The sequence below is a fragment of the Poecilia reticulata genome, chromosome 20 (assembly GCF_904066995.2).
Source record: "Poecilia reticulata chromosome 20, P_reticulata-male-v2, whole genome shotgun sequence".
NCBI lineage: Eukaryota > Metazoa > Chordata > Actinopteri > Cyprinodontiformes > Poeciliidae > Poecilia > Poecilia reticulata.
In genome coordinates, this window is record NC_088849.1 from 24,069,023 (window position 1) to 24,093,675 (window position 24,653).

Consider the following 24,653-nt stretch of genomic DNA (forward strand, 5'->3'; position numbering starts at 1 on the left):
CCTGTATCCTCTTCCACACACTTTACATTAATTCACTACAATCTGTTAGTCTAACACCAAAAAAAATAAACATTCAAGGTTGTTATTCTAATGTAGGGAAAATGTGAAAGGCCTAAGGGGAACAGGTCCGTTTGCACAGCATCTACACTTTACATTGTGTACATAAAAATGCAAATATGAGCACATATCTGAAAAATTAAAGCCATCGTTTGTGCTTTAACCTACATGAGTTGTGATCTGATAATTCTGCTCTACTGGCCAGCTGTGATGATATTCCCATTTTCATTACTTTGTTTTTTCCCCACCTACACTTATTTTTCCTCCCACTTGCTTCCTCAGGGGTTTGAGTGTTATTACCGTCTCCCCCTGTCTGAGCTGTGTGGAGACGGCGTCTGCTGATATTTACCCGATTAACAGACCTCACCGCAGAGGCTTCGGCGCACGTCGCCGTTTTTGTCACGATCATAAAATCTTTCAGTGCTAAGTGATTTATTCTGTGGAAATAAATGCTGAGAATTTTGTTTTAGGCCTGGTCTATTGCTAGTCTCTCTGATAATTGGTCATTAGTGAACCGGCTTCAGTGCTGCAGTCAGTATTTCTCCAACCTACACTGCAAAAACAAACTATTACCAAGTATTTCTGGTCTAGTTTCTAGTGCAAACGTCGTAGCAAAACTGAAATAAGACAAAACTTGCAAGTAACTTTTCAGCAAGATAGGAGATTGTATAAAGTTAATTCTGTAGTAGTGGTGAAAAATTCAGTCATTACATGGGGGGAAAAGGTTCAGTGAAATAATCTGCTAGAGGAACTAGTTATTTTTCAGAAATATTAAATTATTATTGTAAAGCAAGGATTTTTAGTGACCTTCATCTGCTTTCTAGTGCAAACATCTTAGTACACTTGAAGAAATCTTGATAAAAGGTAAAGAGTTAGGATAAAAAGTCCTTACTTTACAATAATTGAGTTAGTTAATGACTTAGTTGATTACTTTTCCACATTAATGTAATTTGTTTTGTTTCATTTTGTTTCAACACTGCAGAAGTTTTAACAGTTATGTTAGTGTGAAGAAATTATACCAAAGCTAAAGAATAATAAAATACTTAATTGATCAAAACACCATTACATGATGAGTACAGTAAGTGGAACAATGGCTTATATTTCTGTTTGAAATCTCCTACTTTACCTCCGTTTCACAAAACACCGAGACGTGTACAAAACATGCTGTAAAAATAATATTACTTAAAAAAACAACATATGAGTTTATTTCGGAAACAACACCTCTACAGCATTACTCTGCATAACAGGAAGAGACCCGGTGAGGGAAGCAGGAGAACTGAATGAGACGGGAATCTGCAGCAGGCGGTGGAAAACTAGAGCCAACTGAAGATGGGCAGACATCAGGAAGCCAAAACAAAAACCAGACAAATAAAATCAGCATACAACGTAAAAAAAACTGTCATGAGCTCTAATGCTAATGGTTTAGATTGATTTTTAACCGTTAAATAACTAATATCCCAGAGAGATGATCAGATCTATTACGTTTACTTTAGAGGTGAAAATGTTCAAATTCACTAAAGGAATTCAGTTCATGGTTTAAACATCATTTATTACTTAAAATAATAATGTGTATTTTATCCTGAATAGAAAAAAAGAAACTAAAAAGCCAACACTAAACATCAGATTCAATTGACATAAATCAGCCGTTTTCTACAATATTCTCAGATTATTTTTTAACTCAATCTGACTTGGAGAAAACATTTAAACAACTGCTTTTTATTATACATGTATAATATAAAAATATATTTCTTTTAATTTGTCCTTATTGAATCGAAATAACGGACAAATTCCCGAACCATCCGACACTTTTCTCTGGTTTAGGATTATTTTTCAGTAGATATTCTTTACAGTGATCTCCATATATGTTATATTCTTTCCAATATTTTCTGTTTATTCACATAAGGTTTTACATAACTTGAACTTTCTGCTTCCCTCCCTGCATTATGCCGTTTCTTACTGTGCTAAATAAGCACACTAAAACCAGAAAACATAAAGCATATATTAAAAGAAAGTCGCAGTCTGGAGCTGTACAACGGTTAAACTAATTTAAAATGTAAATTCCTCATGAATCAGTGTGAAGTTAATTTCCATATTAATTCTGACGCTCTATAGGAGAAAAGCTGCATTATTCTGATCCATTAAAAATTCGTCTCCGACTCACGACTGGGTCAGTTCATAACCCTGTTAAAACGTCGACACCTTTGCCCATGTCCCTGAATAATAATAATAACGCCAGTGCAAAACAATGAAGCTATTAAAGCAGAGGGGGAAATAAAAGGTTAGGATATAAAAGTGTATGCAAAACAAAAACTTGATCCTCATGACTCATTCCTTCCCCTCCGCTGCAAAAGTCAATGCCTGCTGATTTGTTTGTCATGTTTATGGCTGCCTTGACAACTAATAACTTTCTGTGGGAGTTTCTCGTGGGTGGTAATCTGCGCCGGCAGATCGGCCGGCCATATGTTCTTTGATTATTGAAGGTGATGTGCGAGGGCCCCCGTCAGCCTGCTGCGCTCGTCGTGCTACGTGAAGCAGACACACAGGTCAAGGCTCGCACCCGAAAGCCCGACATATGCTAATGAGCTCATCTCATAAAATATGCATGGGGCCCTCTCTCAGGACCGAACTGTGGCAGAGGCGTGATTCTGCAGGAATTATGGGAACAGTCATTTTCCATTATGTTGGAGCTAAATGAGGACTGACCTGCGGCAGAGGCATGTCTGACCCGTGTCAAGGCGGTTCCTGCCAATTTCATATTGGGGAACATTGCAGATCAGTTTCTGCTCTTTAAAGGGAGTGTGGTGACAGCGAATAAATGGATCTGGTTGCACAAGATAACCTTGGAGGAGTAATCTACCTCTGAAGCCGGTGTTCCAAGTCTGTATAATTAATCAAAGACAATGATGTCAATGAGGGCTCCATTTATGAAATTAGAGAGACGCTTTCTTCCATTACTGTACAGATTCGTAGAGCCTTATGTGGAGAGGTGGATCGTTTGCTCCTTTCTTCCCACCGGCTGCTGTTCCAGTCACTCGTTTCTAGAACAATGGCGTCTCGTGTAACAAGGCCAGAGCTGAACGCTTCGGTGTTGACAGTGTAGTAAACGACTGGAAACGAGGCGCCAGCAGCCGCAGCCACAGCAGCAGCCGCAGCAGCAGCCGCAGCCGCAGCCGCAGCCGCTTGGAGAACCAACTGCTAAAACCACACTGAGAATGCAGCAGATATTTTTCCCTTTAGAAAAAGTCACTCCAGCTAATACTTTATTAAATGTCATTTATTGTTATATAACACAGATTAAGAAGAATGTATGGGTGTTTTCTACAATCGTCATTATTACTTTTATTACTAATAGTAGTAATAGATGTTCTTGTTTTGTCATGAATTGGTTTCTAACCATTTTGTCCATGTAATTTATTTGCCAGCTCTTTTGCACAACATAATGAACAGGTGCATTAATATTATAACATGGGTTTAAGCTATATATTTTATTAAACTGAGATAAGGGATGAGATTAAATAAGTGTTCATTTCTTTCTACTCCTTTTCAAACAGAAGCGTACCAAACATATGAAACCCACATTCAGCTTCCTCTGATCTGGAACAAAGTGCAAAAATGCTGAAGCACCGAGTTCCTTTAAATCCCTGCCAACACACCATTTACTGAGAGCTGCCTTTGATTGGAACATCATTCATTTTAATCTGCATTTAAACTTTTCATTAATTATACCACTTGTTTGTTTTACGTCATCGTGTACAGCTCTTTGAACTGCCCCTTTCCTTGGTATGGCACTTTTTTAAAAAAAAAAGTTTCAAAGCGACAAAACGAGGATTTTAGTGACTAAATCAACAAAAAATATTAACTGATCTCCAACTGCCAAAAACTGAACAGCTGTCAGATTTTTAGAAAATTATTGAATTGTCCAGGGACATACTCTTGAAGTAACCGATTTGAAAATTTGTAGGTTTTTAAAACGTACAGTTTGGTGTCATCTGCATAGAAATGAACAATATTGTTCTTGGTAAAGGAACCAAGACATGCAAACAAAAGAGGGTAAATGACTCATCCTTGAGGTACACCACAACCAAATGCACCCACAGGAAACGATGATAAAAAACAGAACAAAATGTTTAACATGTAGTTTTTTCAAACTCAAATATCTATGAACATTTAGATATAATGTACGTAAAATGTCATACCAACTGAGATCGTACAAAGCTTTCGCCTGGCCATACTTTGAAAAAAACTTTTTAGTTATTTTTATGGGATGTACACAGATTCCCACATGCATGTCAAAATGCCAAGCAGAGTCAATCTGCAGTTGCCCTTTATTGTCAAGCCGCGCCCCTTATAAGGGCGACTTCTCAGGAAAAGCAACATTTCTTGGAGATCACTGTGAGCATGCTCCTGTATGGTGACATTTCAGTCAGTGCTCATGTCATTTTGATACATACACCCTGTTGTGCATCTTCCTTCGTCGTCTTCTGGTTTTTGTTTCATGTTTTATTCCGTCTGCGAAGAAAGTTTTCTTCTTCTTTACCTGCAGTTTTTAGATGAAATATACCGAGACAAGGAAATCATGACATGCATCAGAACCCTCTCATTAAAGTGTCATTGAAAATGCTGACTTTTAGCCAGCCTATGGGTGAGGAATTGCTGCAACATTGACAGGTCTGCGGCTCGGTGTGTGGTGGCCGGTAATTGACAGCGAAAATAAAGGCACCGTTTTTCCCCACAGAGACAAGTTTTCTTGCTAATTAGAGCATGTATCCATGAGAACTGCCTGGCGTAGAAGTAATCTATCACAGGGCACATAATTACAGCACTTACTTTTATGCTTGAGAGTGAAAGCACTATAATTTATCATTGAGCAGTTAAAAACTAATGCAGGTGAGCAGTGGGGGAAAGAATATAGGCTGCTAAGTGCCACCAAGATATTGGTATTTATGAAAAGAAAGCCATTACCAATTGGTGTTTGTGAAAAGGAAGCTATTAGCACCGCATGTTATGACCGAGTGTGAGGTGAGGCGACCCTGCACTACCCTTACTCTTTATTTTAATAAGGTGTTATTAGTTTGCAGTACAGGTGATGCAAAAAATAGCCATTTTAAAACAGATTTTCTTTCTTTCAGGTAATGAGATCGAGAAGTCACCGTCTGCAGCCCTGAAGCACGCTGCGACTCCACGCCTCACTCATCCACACAACTCATCGCCAGCAGCCGTTTTCCCCCCGTAACTCAGTTCTCAACAAGGACTTCAACTCGGGGAACTGAACCTCACAAATCGCCAATGCTTACAAGGAACTGCCTGCTGCTGTTCCTGTGGATTCTTGTCAACGAGGGTTCCGTCTTTTCCTCACACAAACCTTCATCCCCACTGGGACGGAGCAGGAGCGGGCGAGAGCGCGCCAGGAGCTCGGTGGGCTCGACGAGGAATGGGGCGGCTGCGTTTCAGCGCGTCAAGAGGGGCTGGGTGTGGAACCAGTTCTTTGTCCTGGAGGAGTACATGGGCTCAGACCCGCAGTACGTGGGCAAGGTAAGGAAAAAAATTAATAAAAAATCTTTGCGCACCAGTAATTTATGGTACAGGAGAAGTCATAAATCAAGCAGTAAGGAGTTGTGGAGCAATTGAATCAAGGGGTAAATGGAGGGAGCAAAGGAATGTTAGGAGATATAATGGGATAAAGGAGGGTAAAAAAGGAAAACACTGATGATAGATAAAAGTATCAGGTGAGAAACATTAGAAATGGTCTAAATACATGGACTTTGATGCTAAATAAACATAGAAACTGGGTAGGGGTGGAGATCTCAAGATAGTTTGTGGTACTATTGTGATAAACTAAACTATTCTGTAGGCGACTGTACGGCTGTGATGGGATGAAACAGAAAGCCATACCGACTGTAATACGCTACCTTATGACACCAGTCATATAAAAAAGTGTGATTTGTGTCACTAAACTGCAACTTTAATGACTCTCAATGAACAAACAGTGGAAACAAGTAATAAAACCTACAATCCTGACAATACAGATAATTTTGTTTTTTTTTAACCTTTATTAATTGGAATTTATTGTGACAACAAAAGTCAAAGTTCTTCAAGATGAATGATAAAAGATGTGATAAATGTCCAGCCCTACAGTACAGTGGTAAACTCTTAAAACTTGAACTTTTTCCACATTTGATTTGTAGTTTAAAAGTGGACAGTTTTCTTCCAAGTTTGACTTTCGGGCCCCTTTAATTGCCCCTCTGGGGATAATTTCGAACTGAACTGAACCCGAGAGGTCCATTTGAGAACAAACAGGATCAAGAAGACAAAGACACAGCAGTCGGGTCAGAGCAAAAGCTGCAGAGAAGTTCAAACCAGGACCTGAAATCTTATAAAACTTAGAGTGTGACCACATTTACATAAAATTGTTTGTGATTGTAACCATTAATTAAAGTCTTGTTCAATATAAACTGAAAACTCATCATTACAACAAACTAATATATTAAAGGTTGTTTTTTTTTACACAGCCTTTCCTCAGGTTTTTACAGCTTTAGGAGGGAAAAAAGATTTTCTGAACTTGCATAACCTCAGTGCTTTAAAAAGATTATTGTGATTACATCCATCCATTTTCTTTACACCCTTTTCCTTTAGTGGGGTCGGGATATTGTGATTAAAACAGGGTCTTTTTTTTAGTTTTTTTAATTAAGAAAACTTAAAAAAATATGAAAGTAGCAGCTGTTTGAGAAATTTGGCCTAGAGAAAGAAATGCTAAGGAAAATATCCCCAGAAAAGTAGGAACCGTGTAAAAAATAAAATATAAAAATGCTAATGGACATGGTAGCTAGTGAATAACTTCACTTCTGCATATAAAAAGTCAAAATACGATGAATGAAGGGGAACCAGATCTTGCTGCAGCTGTGAATTTATTTCAGTGTTAATGTGATGAAGCATGAAAAAGAATATTCATTCTCGTCTGGATAGATTTAATTTACAGCTAGTTCTAGTTACCTTGAACAACTGTAAATCTACCAAGTTATGGCCATCTATTTAAACTGACACTCTGTGCCAAGAGGCTTCTAATTAAAGCAGCAGCTCAGAGAGACTCAACTTAAAATCACCACGTATTTCTTATGGACTCTACAAAGTTGACCTTGATGGAAAAATTTAAACATAATGCCACTGGTGAGAGAAAAAAAAAAACTTAAAAAGTCCCATTTAAAGTTTGCCATGGGCCTAATAAGAGAGTGGCTTAAATCAAAATATAATTATGTGCTAGAATGGTCCACTCCAAGGCCCGGTTGGACCGGGCCATCGGGATTCGCTTTCCATTTAATCAGACTGAGCTTGAGCTAGTTTGGAAAAATGTCATCTTCCAACTGGATGAGACAAACTCCAAAAGACTTTCAGCTGTAATTGCAGTGAAAGATAGAGACAAATACCATGAATTTTAAGCTTTTTTAAAAAAAAGAAATAGTTAGAAAAAGCCCCGTTAATTTTCACTTCACAGATATACATCACTTTATGTTGGCCTGTCAAAATTCCACTAAAATAACATTATGATGCAAAATTCAATATTTGCACATTTTTATGCTTCCATTTGGGTTTTTGCTGCTTCTAAAAAACAAGCTCAAATGCTTTTTGGCAATAAGTTAATGTTGTTGGTGTCTGGTAAATGAGCAATTTCATAAACTTCCCAGTTAAGTCATATTTGGGGCCTTGCAACCCAAATGGAGCTGAAGGACGTTTGGTCAGCTGGTTTTACTGCTGTATGCGCTGTACAATGGCTGCTGGAAGAGACAAGTGTTTTGTTGTTGACTCACTATTCAGGAACAACTTGATGCGTTCTTGTTGGTTGTGCAGGAGGCTCTACTGATGCTTTTCAAATGCGGTTTTATAGTTATACATCTGTTTGGAGTCATTTTTATGTGCGAGTGTAAATGTGGAGTTGGGGGCGTGGCCAGCAGCAGCTTATTTGGATTTAAAGTGACAAGACGCCCTAAAATGGCTCATTCTGAAAGGAGCTCAGGGTAGACAGAACTGAGATTTCATCATCCAAGATGGAGTTTGTGCAAAAATGTAATGAACATGTTTTTTTATAGTCCATAAATCTATCCTGATCTGTTCACGTACAATAAGGTCACCTTTAAGGTTTTCCAGCTGTAATGTGATTAAATAATTCTGCAAGGCACAGTTGTACAGCCTACCAATACATCCTAAAGGTTACTGCTTCACGTTGCCCCATTTAATTCACCCCATGAAGCTTCACTACTGTTATCTTTTAAATCTTGTGAGGAGAAATTGTCCCTGCGTCTACAGACGAGACAAAGAAATCCATACATGCTAATGCTCCTGTGCCACAACCTCTCTCTGCCACTGTAAGCAGACGCACAAGGCATCAAAGCCGAGAGAGAATCGATGGTATGGTGGAAATAACTTTAAATTACGGTCCTTGCAAAGCTGTAAGAACATCATACTTATGAGCCGGGGAAGGGTGCCAAAAGCAATAAAAAGGTAGAAGAGACTGCAGCAGCCTGAACAAAATGCATCCCATCAGACCCACTTGTTTTGGTCCCCTCTAAAACCTTGGCTATCACTCTTTTTACCAGGATTTCTTATTCACTGCTGTGGCTTAGGACATTCGTAAGCAAACTCTGTGGGGGTTTACGGCTAAAGTTGTAATTTGGCAGTCCTGGCTTACACAGGATAATAGTAAGACTGACTTATCTGCCCCAGTGCCACTGCAATCAGCCCTGACAAGCCGTGCTGTTTGTGCAAGTCTCTGAGGGTAAAGCAGGGAGAGAGGCAGAGGCTGATGTCTGTTGCACTTCTAAGTCCTTAATCCTGGACCGCTGCACTGCTTCAAAATAATTGACTGATTTTTCCACATATGACCAGCATTTGGAGATGCTCCGATCTTTGTTGGGACAGTCTTAATAGGGAGGATTTTAGCTCGTAATAATTGTAGCGATGGCACATTAAGAAGTTGAAAGCTGGCTGTCTGAATCAAGTACCAACAGACTTTAGATAAGGCGTCAGGAATGCACCGTCAGGGACACACAGTTAGCCGTGATGCTAACAACAACAAAAGACGAGGATCGTTTCACCTACTCAGGAGTATATCTACGTTCCACATGCACTGAGAAGTTGACATTTTTAATTTCCAAGTCAGAGAGAAAAAAATAGCATATATTATATATAAGAGGCTGCACAGTGGGGCAGTTGGTAGAGCTGTTGCCTTGCAGCAAGAAGGTTCTGGGTTCGATTCCCAGCCCCGGTCTTTCTGCATGGAGTCTCCATGTTCTCCCTGTGCATGGTGGGTTTTCTCCAGGTACTCCGGTTTCCTCCCACAGTCCAAAAACATGACTGTCAGGTTAATTGGTCTGTCTAAATTGTCCCTAGGTGTGAGTGTGTGTGTGCGTGGTTGTGTGTCCTGTGTGTCTCTGTGTTGCCCTACGACAGACTGGCGACCTTTCCAGGTGACCCCGCCTCTCACCCGGTATGCTAGCTGGAGAGGAACCAGCAACCCTCCCAACCCCACCAAGGGACAAGGGTGTAAAGAAAATGGATGGATGGATGGATTATATATAAGCAGATATTTCAGCATTTTTAAAAACGTTCCTTAAAGCTGCAGTAACTTAAAAATATATGTTTTTACATATATTGTCATATTGTGACAGTATAGTATGAGAGATTATTTTTTAAAATAAAAATAAAAAAAAATAACCATCTCTCAGTGCTACTATTGAGCTCTTTAGATTCCAGTCTGGTCCCGGTCAGAAACCACCAATCAGAGACAGAAGGCGGGTCTTAGAACTGTCAATCAGGCTTGTGTATGCGCTGCTCAATGTGCTAATGGTGGAGAAACAACTTACAGTTACAGGAAAACTGTTTATCTGCCATCATTTTTGGCTATGCTAACTAGCCTTAGCATTCTTGCTATTGGGATGAAGCTGTAGCGTAGCAGAGAGCAAGGGGGAGGAGGTGAGCAGCGTGTACACGAGAATGATTGAAAACCCTGCTTCTACCTCTGACTGAGGTGTGTACTTCTGCATGAGTTTGACGTTTACACATTTTACCATCACAACATAGTGACAGTTTTAACAAACATTTTTATACAAGCTACATCCTGCAGCTGTAAACAGATAAAAAGGTTAATATTAGTGTATTGATGTAGTAAAAATCCATATTACCATCTAAAAAAAACAAAACAAGTCCTCATAATTTTGCATATATATGATGATGCTCATCAGATATGAAGAGCCAATAGCTTCAGCACTTAGGAAGTAATAAACTTGATTTATGCTACATAAAGACATCGAGGAGAAATATCTACTTGATGTAAGTTCTTAGCGGCTCATAATATTTTGACAGAACATACATTCAGAAATGCTGAACGTTTCCTTTCAGTGATTCTAATTTGGGATCCAACCTTGAAAAGCAAGAAGTTCAAACCTCAAGTTAAAAATCCAATATCTCTGCTGCTACATACATCACTTATACTTTATATTTTATCTCTAATTTCATCACAACACTGTTCAATATTCATTAATGATTTGTTGCCAGAGTGGAGACAAATGCTTTGCTCTGTGCTTTTAATCACAAATAATAGATTATAGTGGCTTAGCCCCACAATTAGCCTTGCAATATCAAATAGATACAGAGACAGAGATAGATATTTAGATGACCTCTAAAGTTAATCTTCTAACTTTGAATATATTGCAAACTCCAGCCTCTAAATTTAAAAGTCACATTGGCTAACAACCTTTTTATTTGCACTTTTATGGGTTTTTATCTCTTCCACCTACATATTATTGCCATTTAAAATATTGTGTCAACATGTTCACTGACCGCTTATATGACCAATATAAGCAGATCTAATTTTATCTATATAGCACATTTTCAGCAACAAGGCAACACAAAGTGCTAGTGTAGTTGGCTTGGTGACCAAGGCTAATTAGCTTAGCAAATGAGAATATTCAACTTGATTTGCCCAGGAAGTTAAAACCCAATATAGCATCCAACTGCATTAAGCGCCATCTCCAGTTTTTAGCTGTACTGGAGTCATCAGTTTCCTATTTTACAATAATTGATGCAAAATAATGCAGAGCAAATTTTGTTACTGAACATCTCAGATTAGTTTTAAAAATAGCAAATGGAATTCAGTGCGCTCAGAAACTGAGCTTTATTTGAAACCAAATTAGAAAATCCAATCGTACAACAAATCTAAAAAAAAAGGTTGATGTGTGTTGTATTTAGTGGGTATGTTTTTGGTTCATGATGTTTGTGCAGGACCTTCTCTGCTGCTGAATTACCACAGGATGCCAAAGGTAGAACTTGGTTGAAAAATGTTGAATTCTGTAAAGTCACAGGAAATGTTTCTGAACTTGAACAGAGATGCAGAACTGGGCCAGCTTTAAGAGAGTAACATCCTGGCTGCCAGAGCCAGAACGTTATTCAAACTTATCAGACGTTAATCAGCTAATACCTTTTTGCCGTTTTTACACAACTTCCCAAAAGTTAAAGAGCAGCACAAATATTTCCAGCTGCTCAGCATCCAAGCCAGAGGGAATATCTTTCCAAAAAAAGATAAATCTATTAAAAAAAAGAATAAATCAGAACTAATAACAGAGGTACTTCAACCTGCTGAGCTTGGAAGAAGCAGCATTGTGTAAAGTCTACTGTTTTTTTTAGCATTACAGCATGTTATAACATAATTTCCCCATTTCTTAGATTCTTTCAAATACTTTATGGCAACCATTCAGCTGTGCAAAACACCTGGGTGGACCAAGCTCCGCCTTCATGGCGCAGCTCCTCCTCTTAGCTGCAGTTTCTAAGCTTCCGCCTCACAAAGCAGCCCTTCCCTCCGACTCCTCCACTCAGCTCCTTCAGACTAGCCAGCAGCAATTAGTAAACACCTGGTGGATCTGCTGAGCTCATTGTATGAGCTGCTTCTTAGTGAAACACTGGTATAAATGTTGCTAAAGAGCTAATAGGAGTGATGCTCTGATTACTTCCTGAAGGCTGAATGTCAGAAAGAGTTTTAAAAAGAGACTACATTTCAAGATGCTAAATTACAACAAATTTGTCATTTTTGATATATGTTGTATTTTATAGCAACTGAAGGTAACAGTTATTTAATTGAACTATAGAATGGCACTATGTGGCTGCAAAATGCATAATACCGGCCCTTTAAGAGATGCAGTAAATGGAAGGCAGTTTCTAAACATCAGGTCCATTCAGTGACCTACATGGTGTGGGGTAAGAGTGACACATTAAATTTGCTCTCCGCTCAGTGGCAGAAGTGCCTCTCTGGACCTATTGAAGTAGTAATTTCTGTATCTGACTGCAGCCTCTAAAAGGAGGGAGAAGATCAGATGAGGAAAAAGCAGAGAGAGTTACTGAAGACTGGAGAAGCTTTACTTGGAGCATTTGAGAGTCGGGGTGGGAGCTAGCTGAAGAGTCCCAGCATATGAGTATGATGTAAGAGAAACTTTGTGGCAGATGATGATATTGCCAGAGGAGTTCATACTTCAGGGATGTGTGACTGAATCATCTGTCGACCCAGCCTCATAAGCTTGGCAACACTTTAACGATTGTGTATGCAGAAAGTATTACCCTCTGACCCGCTTTCCAGCCAGACACACACGCAGCTGTAATGATCCAAGCAACACGAGTGTATATTACACACAGTCCTCCTTACATGCCATTACGGTTCATTATTTTGAATGTTTAAATCTTTTGGCACTCAGCCTAAAGAGGATAGCTGCGGTGGAGATTGATGGGAAATTTGGGGCAAGAGAATCACATGGAGCAAAGATCCCACTGGCTGCAAGTCAAGTAGAGGGATTCAGCTGCAGAGGGATTTTTTTTTTTTTTCCCACCCACATGTGCGCCGACCATGCAGCCATCAGATGTCCACCGAAAGGATTTCCACGTTTTTTTTCCTTCTTTTGTTTACTTTCCACTGAACGAGCGCCAGACACATAAAAAAAAAGAAAAAAAGAAAAACATTTGTATGGATTCTGAATGCAGATTGATGCAACTTTAATTGGAACCAGTTTTTATTCAGAGGGCAAATGCACAACAAACGTGATCTTGAAGCATTTTACAAAACAAGTACGATGCACATCCAGACTCCAAACTACAGTGAACCTTCGGTTTTCGCAGAGTTTGGGGACCCTGACCGCATGTGACTGGATAAAATTCACAAAAACCTGAGACTCTCTATAAAAACACCCTCAGCTGTCTATTTTAGTAGATCAAAAATACCTCAATGTGCATTATGAAACCATCTCATTATCTCCACTATCTGTGTCAAGGAAGGTCAATGCCAACCAATAGTGCGTCAAGTAGCATTAACGTCAGTTATTCCAGCTTCCCAGGTGACATTTTCTTTTGAATATTTTAGATATACAAAATGAAAACATATTTTTCTCCAGGCTGAATCCACAATGGACCCTGGAATCACCAGTAACTTCAACCAAAGTTTTGAAATCAGGGAACATCTCTCAAGTTGAAGAGATCAGAAGTTACTAGACTCTCTGAACGAGGGAGGATGGACTCCTCCTGCACCAGACCAGCTCCAAAGTGTCCATAACTCTTCAACGTGCCGTCGGCTCCCCGATAGCGAGAAGCGTTTAGTTCAGAGTCAGATCAGAGATAATATTCAGACGAGATTCTAAAATGACTTTTGATTGATTTGGTTATTGTTACGACCCGGCTCGGCCAGGGGAAAGGGAAGTAACATTAAAGAAACCTAGGTGGTAAGGTTTTACAATTTAGGAGTTTATTGTTTGGGTTTTGACAAAAAATAAAAATAAAAAGGTAAAAATTAACAATAATCAAAAGGTAGGGACTTGCAACAAAATTGTACTAAATAAGACAAAATCCACAAAACAACCAGGGTTGTAAACCAAATATCTTAACCAAATAAAAATGGACTTTCCATACAGGTTAGACAAAAACAAACTACAAATCTGTAGCCAAAATACAAAAAAATCCCCCACAGGGACAAAGTGGCAGGCTGTCTAAACAAAGAATCAGCCGCGCCTTCTCCCAGGAAGTCCTTGGTTTTTAAAGGGGAGGCCTCTTCAGGGATTGGTGGAGCTGGCAATTGATGAGCCAATCGCTGTAGGCCTCAGGGAGTGGCACAGGAAGGCAGGGCTGCATCCACTTCCAAGTGGAGTCAACTTGATTAGAAGCTGCCGATGGTACAAAAAAGGAAAAGAAAACATACACAAGGCCACTGGCCGTAACAGTTATCCATGCATGAAGTTGAAAATATCTGCACCAAGTACTCCAATATTTAAATTGTAATATTCAAAACTGTGGATGGCCTTGAGATTTTTCCAATCAATGTTTAAAAATAAACTGTGAAAGATTGAAAATAATCCATTAAAACAACTCCTGGTTCCTCCACTGCATCCCAGCCTTGAGTGACTCTCACTGGATGGTCCTCCTCCTGCTGCAGTTTGGTAGTATTGATCTTTATGGCAACCATTGAAAGTTGCATGAAAGTTGACATTTTTCCAACTTTCATGCACAGGTCCACCACTAGATAGGAAAGATAATCATGTAGGGCTGCTGTAAACGATTATTTTAGTAATCGAGTAATCTGTAGATTTTTCTTACGATTAATCGAGTAATCGGATAAAAACAATTATGAAATAAAATATTGGTAAATCTTCCATAACACCAGTGTTACTATCGGATATCAACATCAGTCTATTTTTTCCACATTTGTGCTTCCCTACCAGTTACTTTTTTGTAGACCGGGGGAGCAACACGGGATATTTACAGCTCCTCCGTTCAGAAACTCATCTACCAGCCATGTTCCGCCTCCCGTTTGTTCAGACCGGGATGATATAAGTTTATTGTGCGGTTCGTCCGTAAAGCTGCTCTTACCCTGTAAGCATCAACCCTCAGCCGTGTTCAGTCTCTCTGCTCACCTGTAGAAATCCTCCTCAGCTTCTTCCCGCCGTTCAACCAGCAGCTCCGGAGCAGAAAGGCTGCCGAACTCCCGGCATCGCGCCGGTCATTTTAAGGATGTTTATTGGTCCCACAAAAACGATGAAAACCCGGAATTATCACCAATTAGTAAAATCTCCGCGGGCCGAACTTGAAGATTGGACGTTATGCTGCCAACACGTAGCTTCCGTCAACAACTCAGAGGCGGAAGTCAGAGCTCCGCGCAACGCAAATAATGTTCCGGCTGAAACACGGTGCGCTAAATGATGAAACATAAATTAACGAAGCTTCGAGGCAGGTCAATTTTCCTCGAGGAATTTTAATAATCGAGGTACTCGAATCACTTGAGGAATCGTTTCAGCCCTATAGTCATGTCAGAACTTATTAGTTCTAATGTATACGTTTTAATTTTCCTTGTTGCACATAAACTCTCAGAAAAGCCAAAAACCACCACAAGCAACAAATTCCCCATTTTGCCACGTCCCTCAACCATTAATGATGTTCTAATGCTTCAAAATCCACATAAAAAAAGAAAAACACCTTGAATGAAACATGGCCATTGTTCCAATGTGGAGATGGTCAATACGCATCACCACATCATCAAACATATGAGCACAAACGAGGGTGAAATGTGACGCCATCTGTCTGTCAGCAGGAGCTTAACCCAAACTGGGTCACCAACAGGTCAGTGGTCCCAAACAGGCAAATCTGCAGCAAAACAACAAATCTGAAGCTGCTGCACTGGCCCAGTCAAAGTACATGTGTTAATTTGATTGCTAAATAGCTGCGTAAAAACAAATATCTCATTACTCATAAATTCAAACACTGTTGGAAAGAAGAGAAGTTTAACAGGGTGACTAATAAAGTCAAACAGAAGAGGATTAGTAACGATAACAGCTGCTAAAAACGGCTCCATAAGCAACTGACTGTTGTTTCTGATTGTACATTTCGGGTTGATGCTATTACTAAAAGCGCCAAAATTTAAATATTCTGCTATTTGGCTTTAAAAAAAAAAAGAAAATTAGCTGATTTCTTTGGGCAACAGTGCAAATTATACCCATTTCTAGAGCATCGCATTAAATGCATCACTGCCAACTGTAATTAGAAAAGCTAAATAAGCAGTAATTAGTGCTAGCCACTGAAACATAATTCAAGCTGCTAACTGGGTGGTAATTTTGTCAGTTCTGACGGCAGACTAAATGAAAGACTTGTACTGGAGAAGGAGGGAGGTGGAGGGTGAAGTGATGGCGACACACTGTACTGGTGTCTTGGTTCAACTGGTCTGCCTGCAACTTGTGCCAAAAAGAACAAGTGCCTGTTTGTGGGAACTAGCAGATGTTTGGCAACAGTTGGATCGAATTTGCTCGCCTTACTGGTTTCTTCCCAGTAAGAAATGTCGAAACATTCATTTGGGTTTTCAGACCGAACAGAACCATTTTAGGAGGCAACAAAATGGAACTATCGCCGAACTGCAAACAGGATTTTCAGTGCTGCTCGAGTCCACTTCTTAACCACGTCCTTGTGCATGACTAATATTGTAGCACTTATATGCAAGAAAAGAAATTAGATTTAGATTTAGAGTGGGTTTTAGTCCATTTTGTGGAAATAAAAAACCCCCAATGCCACTTCTAATTCTTTCAAATCAAATGAGGTTGCACTGTGTTTTATAAATGTTTGATTTTTCACTTGAAGATAAAAGTCACAAATACAAAGAAAGCATTAATTTGTGGTTTTTTTTTTAATTTCACATGAAAAATGATGAAATAAGTTTTTATTTATCTGATTGCGACTTTCAATTTTAAAAAAACTGAACAAAGCATACAGACTTTTATAAATGTTTGACTTTTGATTTCAGGATCAAGTCAGACATACAAAAAGCATTGATGTTGTATTTTTTATTCTCAAATGGAAATGAAAATTTGTTTATTTTGTTGTTTCGATTATTTTCAATTAAGGAAAGAAAAAAACTGAACAAAAGATTGCTGGACCATGGAAATATTCAGTTTTTAGAAAGTATGATGGCGTGGTAGGGTCATTGTAAATAATAATAATAATAATAAAGTACATCTCTATCAAAAAATAAAATCTTACATTTTCTAGAAAAAGTAGAAAACTTTCAAATTTGCTAAAAAATAAATAAAAAAATAAATAACGAATGTCTGAAAAATGTCCAAGTTTTTAGGAAAAGCCAAAAACCACCTCAGTCAAACATAAAGCCTTGTGGAATGTCTTAATCTATAAATATGTATATATATATATAATAAACAGTCTGTTCTTCATTCAAAGCACCAAATTTTTTTCTAGTAAATTATCACCTTATAAAAATGGCAAATTTAATTTTATTTTCTGGCAGAAATGTAGTTTTTCTGCCTTCAGTGGCCATAATATGCTGATGTAAAAAGCTTTATGGTTGTCTGGTTGTTTTATTTAGGCATGTCATAATAAAGCGAACTTACAAGAATACATAAATTGGACCTGTATTTTTACTAAGAAAAAAAGTACTGAAGCATGAATCTTCCTTTGCACTTCACATTTATGATCTACTATATCATGATCCATCATAAAATTCATGACTGACCAAGTTGGAGGTTGTAAAGTAGAAAAATAAAAAGCAAAGTTTAAAGGAGTGGGAGAACTTTTCAAAAAGTGTAATGTTGGGTACTAGTTTTAATAATGGGAAGTAAATAAATCCTATTACTAAATGTTGTGTCCTCCAAGCAGTTGCTTCATTGTTTTATTATTACAAAATGTGAAAATTAAGAAATAAGTTGCGAAAAAGAGGCTGAAAGCTGCAGCTGTAACTTTCGAGCATCTTCATTTATAAAATCTTAGATTCTTTTTGACACTTTTTGAAACCACACAAGATGACAAACACCTTCTTCCCCCAGTCATTCCATCTTTTCTAAAAACTGCAGGGCAGTGATTTCCATTTGCTTCCTCTTCTGAATGTAGGTCGAAGTCTGGCTGCTATAAATCCACAATGAAAGCTGGGCTATGAAGAAGAATCGTCTCATCCTTTATCTGCTTTGAAAACATATCAATACACCTCAAAAAGTCGATATCGAGTCGTGCTCCAGCAGTGAGGTGGGAGGGCTCAGTTTTATTACAGCTTCCAAGTTAATGTCTAACTTTATGTTGATGCATTTCAAATCTATTTGAACACTGCGTTCGTCTTCCGACTGCTTCTGTTTTAAGTGTATATAGCAGGGGTCCCCAAACTTTTTCCTGTGAGGGCCACATAACTTTTCCTTTCTCTGGTGGGGGGCGGAGTCAGTTTGTAACAGAAAAAGTGTTGCACGTTTATCACCTGCGCTGCCAAAAATTGTTGAGGGGGGGGGGGGGGAGAGGGCGTTTCTCGATTGATTTTTACCCAGAAAGCACATAGACAAAAACCGTTAGTGAAACGGTCACTGGGACTGACTAGTTCCATTGAGGGAAAGTAACTTTAACATATTAATTCCTCATATGTTAACATAAAGGCTCGTTTTGAAGTATAAGTTGCTACTTACAGGCATTTCTTCGAAGAACTCGACAAGAAATGCGGCGTTTCATCTGCTCTACCACTAGCAAACAACCGTACTGATTAAATAACATGAAAGTCAAGCAGTTCCCTAAAAGTCCAACAGATGGCAGCAATGCGCCATGCAAAACAAAACACCCACAGTTTACAGGACACACTTCCTGCTAAAGAGCCCCCTGGTGGTGGAAGAAAAATCCACATATAAACCGGAAAATACAATATATGAAAAAAAAAATCTTACTGCTCTCTGGTATTGTTCAGGGGGCCGGACCAAATATGGAGGCGGGCCAGATCCGGCCCGTGGGCCGTAGTTTGGGGACCACTGGTGTACAGTATTAATGCAGGACGGACGGGGATTTATAAATTTAGAAAACTAAACATAAGGGGGAAACAGATTATTATTGTAATACACTACCTGTTCTTTTTTGGATTAATGAGCGCCAGCAAAGTTTCTTTTGTTCTGCAGCATATGTAGAAATAAATGCCGAGTCTGCATTCCTGCGCATCCTGGTGGCTTGGTACTACTGCAAACTAAAGAGTCTATTTTTTTCCTCAAGCTTTCAAACTATTTAATACATGCAAGCTCATTTGAATACAGAAACAGTGGAAGTCTGCAGTAAGGAGACTAATGTATTCACATTTGTCTTGCATGGATCAAAATGTATGCAAAATAAGTCCAAACAGTGTAATATTTAAATAAAACTCATTTACAGCACACATCTAGATGCAATAATATAAAGAAATGTGCTGAATTTAATCAGAAGCACAAATAGCATCTCTGGAAAGTTTTCTTTCTGGTTTACACCAGTTCACTACACAGCGATTCAAAACAAACCCGGTGCAAGAAGAACCAGAACAGATTCTCTTCTGGTCTCCAACCAGTTCATTTCTTACTCCTCAAAAAGATTATTTCACCTCTTTGAAGTCTGGTGTAAGAAAAATTAACTCAAAGTAAAAATACATGAATACCACGGCTTTACAGAAAGTGTAAAACTGATTGCTTTTAATTAAAAGTTATCCCAACATCTCCTCGTTTGGATTTTGACATTAAAATGAAACTTTTGCTGTTCAGGACTTTATATAGCAGCACAGATATAAAAATTTGGCACTAAGTGGGCTAACAGGTCGGCTAACTTAGCAGACAAGCTGCAAATAACTTTCCAGTTTTAGACGCAGTCTTACAGTGTCAGGTGGCTGTCCTTTAGTTTCCACACTGACTGTTCATGGTGTTTTAATGCCAGGATATATTCCCAAAAAGTTGAATGTGTCTCTTATTAGTGCTGGAAGGACAGTTGCATTTTATCTGTCTGCTAACCTGTAGTGCACAGCAACTGGTGGGGGAGGGGCAACTGCACTCGGTGTAAAACTTTGTCCGACATCTCAAAAAAACAGGAAAAATTCACAAGCTTTAAATGTTACATTTTGGACAATTTCTTCCACTCCATGCTTTAACTCTTTAAATCAATCAGAAGTGTTTACATCGCTGATGTTATCTGCTAAATTATTTACATTTTTTGTATTTTTTTTAATCCACAGCAGTTGCACCGATCCGCTTTTTTCCGATACCGATATCTGATGTTTAGAATCAGCCGATAATCTGAAGCAAACAATAAAAACAGTGTTGGATTGACATAAAACATTTGTTTTGTTTTGTTTTTTTCAAATACACAGAATTACAAATTTATTTGATAATTCTGCACCACTACAGCACTTTTAAATATTATTATAATTTTAAATATATTAATGTAAAAACAGCAACTTTAATTTGGCCAATCAGTGCAATGAGGAGCATAAGATAAATAATAAAAAAAAACGGATAAAAACAACAGGTTGTTCAAACATGAAAATAAAATGCAACTAACTTTTCAAATGGTTCAGAAATTGCAATTAGGAATTATGAATATAATGTAAAATAAATAATAAAGCATGATAGAAATAGACTGAATAGATCTGGGGAAAATTCAGGCGCACCAGCAGAAAGTTAAAAGTAAAATAGAAGCACGCAGTTTGAAAATAAGGTCAAGAATAAAGATGGATGGTATTAATATCTGTGTCAGATTCTCCACTGCGGGACAAAATGATATTTCTATTCTTTTCCGCCTCAACATTGGGAGCTGACCCGTACCTGGGTCAGCATATAATCACATTTTGATGTTCTAGAAGTCATAAAGAGTTTTTCCACCCAAATAGCAGCACCTTTCAAATCGCCCTGATTCTTGTAAACAGTAAATCAAGTGCCCCACTTGTAGTTCTGGTTTTTGAGCTCGTCTCAGTTGCCCCTCGGTGTGGAATCTGTTTTCCTGGGTGTTTTCCACGTCTCCACACTTTGGCTGCTGGGATATTCTCCAGCTGCCTCCTGGGACAGATTTCTTGGGAACAGAAAACAGATGGATGGATACAACCACTGCTGGCAAATCAAGTTGGCTTGGCTGTGCATACATCTGTTGTGAGACTTTCAATAAATTGTTCCAGGGGACAAAACTTTAAGTACTCAGCGCAGCTATTTGGAAGTAATTTATTCCTCGTTTAATATTCATTTTTTTTCATTATCCCAGTGCTGACGTGAACTAAAACTCTTGAAAATCAAAGAAAGGGCTGTCTCATCATACTCTGACCCTCTAGGCATTTTTGCTCGAAGGTATATTTTGTTGAAAGGGTTTCTAATTGCAGCCTTTCAGACGTAAAATTGTTTTTGTTTGATGCTTCGTTTGGTCTACCTGGAGGTGGAATCTCATCTTGACCACATGCCACTCTCTTCTCGGTTTCTATTTTAATTAAAATCATCGGCAAAGCATTGCTGAGGATAGACTTACGGGTTTGGTTCAAAACCACCACATTTATCAGAGCAGGATTTTAGCAACAGAGACTATTAGTGATGACTGGTTAGCCCTTACACGGACAGAAGGTCCCAAAAAATAAGAAATCCAAACGAGGGCAGCTTAATGGGGAATTCTGCACCGTAAAAACGTCGCACATCCGAGGACAGGAATAATGAGGAGCGCAAAAATTTGACAAGCAGAGTCCACAGGGCTTACAAGGGGTAAATGTGGCAACTAAAATATGCTGAGACCTTCACTGAACTGGGCTCTGGAAGATATGGAGCAGGGTTTTTTCTGGTAAACTTCACAGAGTTCAGGACGTGGTTTTAAAAATGTTCTTTACTGCTTCATCAACTTTAATACAAGAGTGAACCAAAGCTGTTTTATTACATCCGTTACAGTAACTGATGACTCGGATCCCAGAGACAAGAAAAGAAGGCAGGAATTTAGAATAGGATAGTAAAATATCTGTAGTTTGGTTACCTAAAAAAATTCTGGAAAGTAGGTTCAAACATCGTGAAGGCCATTTTGTAGATGGATGAAAAAAAAAAAGAATAATTTTGTAGCTCCAAAAGTCAAAACTTTGCTGGAGAAGACTGAGAAATAATGTGAAAATGTGGAATTTTTTGAGTTCGACATTAGAAAATTTACCAGAACTCAGAAATCAAGATACATTTTTATTATTTAGGAAACTTAAATTTGCGTGTTTTTTCCCAGAAATTTTTGGAGATTGCAAATTTCAGTTTTTTTCTAGCAATTTTTCCAGCCTTTCAAATTTAGAAATTTCCTTGCTTTCCTAGAACATGTTGTTGGTGGACTTCCATTTTCCCCTCCCCATCTACAATGGTCTTAATATACGGTGGTAAATATGTGGTTACAGAATCTCTAAAGTCCATTTTAAACAGTTACTGAAGTTACTCCACGTTGTACAAGTCTTTTTCTTAGCTTTTTTATTTTATGTGTCTTTATTGTCTGGACAGCTGCTACTACACACTACACACCCTTGAGTCCATGACAAATTTCCTCAGGGGACAATAAAGTATATTCTATTCTATTCCCACATGCATGCAGACAAGCGTTCATACATAATTATGCAAAGTCCAATGGATACCGTGAAGAAAAGCACACACTGAATGTGTGTGTACACACATGCATTACAAATAACTGTGCAATTTGTACAAACCTCAAGGTTTTAAGAAATTTCTCAAATCTTTTCTGTTTTGCTTTATTAGGCATTGAGTGAAAATTAGTGCAGTGAGAGAACAGGAACTGGGATTCTGTTCAACCAGATGCCTTGTTCAGTAAACATTAAAGCTAAGATCACATGGCTGTAAAGGTGTGAGAACGACATGTGAAATGCAGGTTGAGGTCTCTCTGGAAGGCATGTTTTTACAGATGGAGGATATATGCAGCTCAGTGTTGCTGCAATCATTTCAAGGTGTGACAAAAAAGCATGAAGCTCCAAACATAGAAACATCTGAGAAGGTTTTGTAGCAGCTGGTTGCCCTTTTTTCCTATGGTGGCACCACAGGGGGAATATATTCATTATCGCTTTAAGACATTCATTTTGCTCCCAAACATGTTTTTGAAGCTTGACATTGTTTCATTTCATCGCCAGTGAAATGTACCCATGTTATTATGCTATGCCCTGAATATATGTTCATTTATTTATTTTTTAAAGTAATTTTTTTACAGTTCTGGTAACAAGTTTACATCTATTCAACTGCAGGAATGCTAAACTAATGTTTGGCTAGTTTTTTTTTAGGGTGTAACAACTACACCGGCTTCTTAAATGTGAATAAATTTGCACAAATTATGGATTTTCTCCGATCCACACAAAGTCACAAGCCTAAATATAAACATACGCCTCCACAACTTAGACTAAAGGTTCTTCAAATCTAGTTACACCTCAACTTTCTTTGTGTTACCATCTACAATTTGAGAACGAGAGCTCACACAACCTGCATGGCTCGTCAGAACATCAGCCTTTCCTCTGCTCTCACTAATTCCCGTCAAAGTTCTTATAAAACACCAAACCGTGTCTCAGTTATTCCAGCTAAAGCTAAGGCAGTAGCCACTACTAGTTTCGGTGTAACACAGGGGACTTGTAGAGGTTGGCGCATGTTGTTAACTGAAATGCTAATTCTGAATGTGATGCTAAAGGGTAACTTTAAGCAATGCTAAGTTCAGTTTTTTCCCCCCATGAAGTTAGTTTGAAAACTTCTTCTAACAAAAAAGCAAAAAACTCAGTTAAGAAACTGAGCTAAGAAATTATCAAGTCGTTAAAAATTGTGCCAAACTGCATCTTAGTTATCCCGGACGCTAATGCTAAAGCTAACACAGCTGTGTCTACTGTTGAGCCGTGCTCAGCTGTAGCACGCCACCGGTTCTCTTACACATTAAAATTGCCATTAGTGGTACTTAAGGATACATGTGGGATTTGGGGGGGGGAGGTTGCTATATGTGGAGCAGCAACCACAGTCTCTTTGTTGTTGGCTGAAATGCTAATTCCGGATGCAATGTTAAACAGTAACCTTGAAAAATAAGTTAGTTTTTTCCTCATTACTAGAAGTGTTCAAAAACAAGTAAAAAAAAACTGACTAAAGAAATATGTAAACAATTCTCTGAATAGTTTGTAGCAATAAATTTAGGTTGTGTAACCAAGTGTAGAAAAAAAAAAGTAATGCTTTCTTCTCAGAAGAACAGTATGCAGCAGTTTGCTTTAATGCCCCATTTTTCACTTGAAGACAAAAGGTCACTTATTTACATACAAGTCAATATGAAGTTTTTTTTTTCTTTAAACTTAAAGGCCAGCACCATTTCTCTGACAACCTGCTTATTCCCTCGCGTCCTGCCTGACAACAAATGGCCATCCTTATTTTTATTGATGGCTCTTCCTTTTGGTCCCGTTCCACACCTGTCTCAGATTTATGACCGATGTGGAGCCTGCAATTTAATCTTTCTGTGACGACCCATAAGAGGGACATAAAAGCCTTTTCAACAAGACTTACACACCGGGACCAACAAAGAAAGATTTCATCAACCAGCCGTATGAAATTTATAGGCCTAAGCGAGACGGTAAGTTCCACACGGTTAAATTTGGATCTTTTTAATCGCGCCGGAAGTCCTCTGTATTTGAGCAAGTCAACATAAAAACAACACACCTGTTTATGTGATGTGATGATTAGGACAGCCACCACTGTACAATAATTCAGCAGGACTGGCTGAGAGGCAAACCAGCAGCTAATTAACTTGGAATTCAAAATCACAAGCTTCATAACTTAATTGGTTTATTCAGTGACCTACAG

At 38.5% G+C, this 24,653-nt stretch overlaps 1 protein-coding gene across 1 annotated transcript in view; it reads left to right on the forward strand.

The window, feature by feature from the left end:
- Window positions 1–24,653, forward strand: part of LOC103456689 (cadherin-12) — a 151,690-nt gene that overhangs the window by 43,527 nt on the left and 83,510 nt on the right. Inside the window, exon 2 of the mRNA XM_008396402.3 lies at window positions 5,187–5,589. Coding sequence (XP_008394624.1) covers window positions 5,344–5,589 — 246 coding nt within the window. The 5' untranslated portion in view covers window positions 5,187–5,343. The remainder of the gene's footprint in view (window positions 1–5,186; window positions 5,590–24,653) is intronic.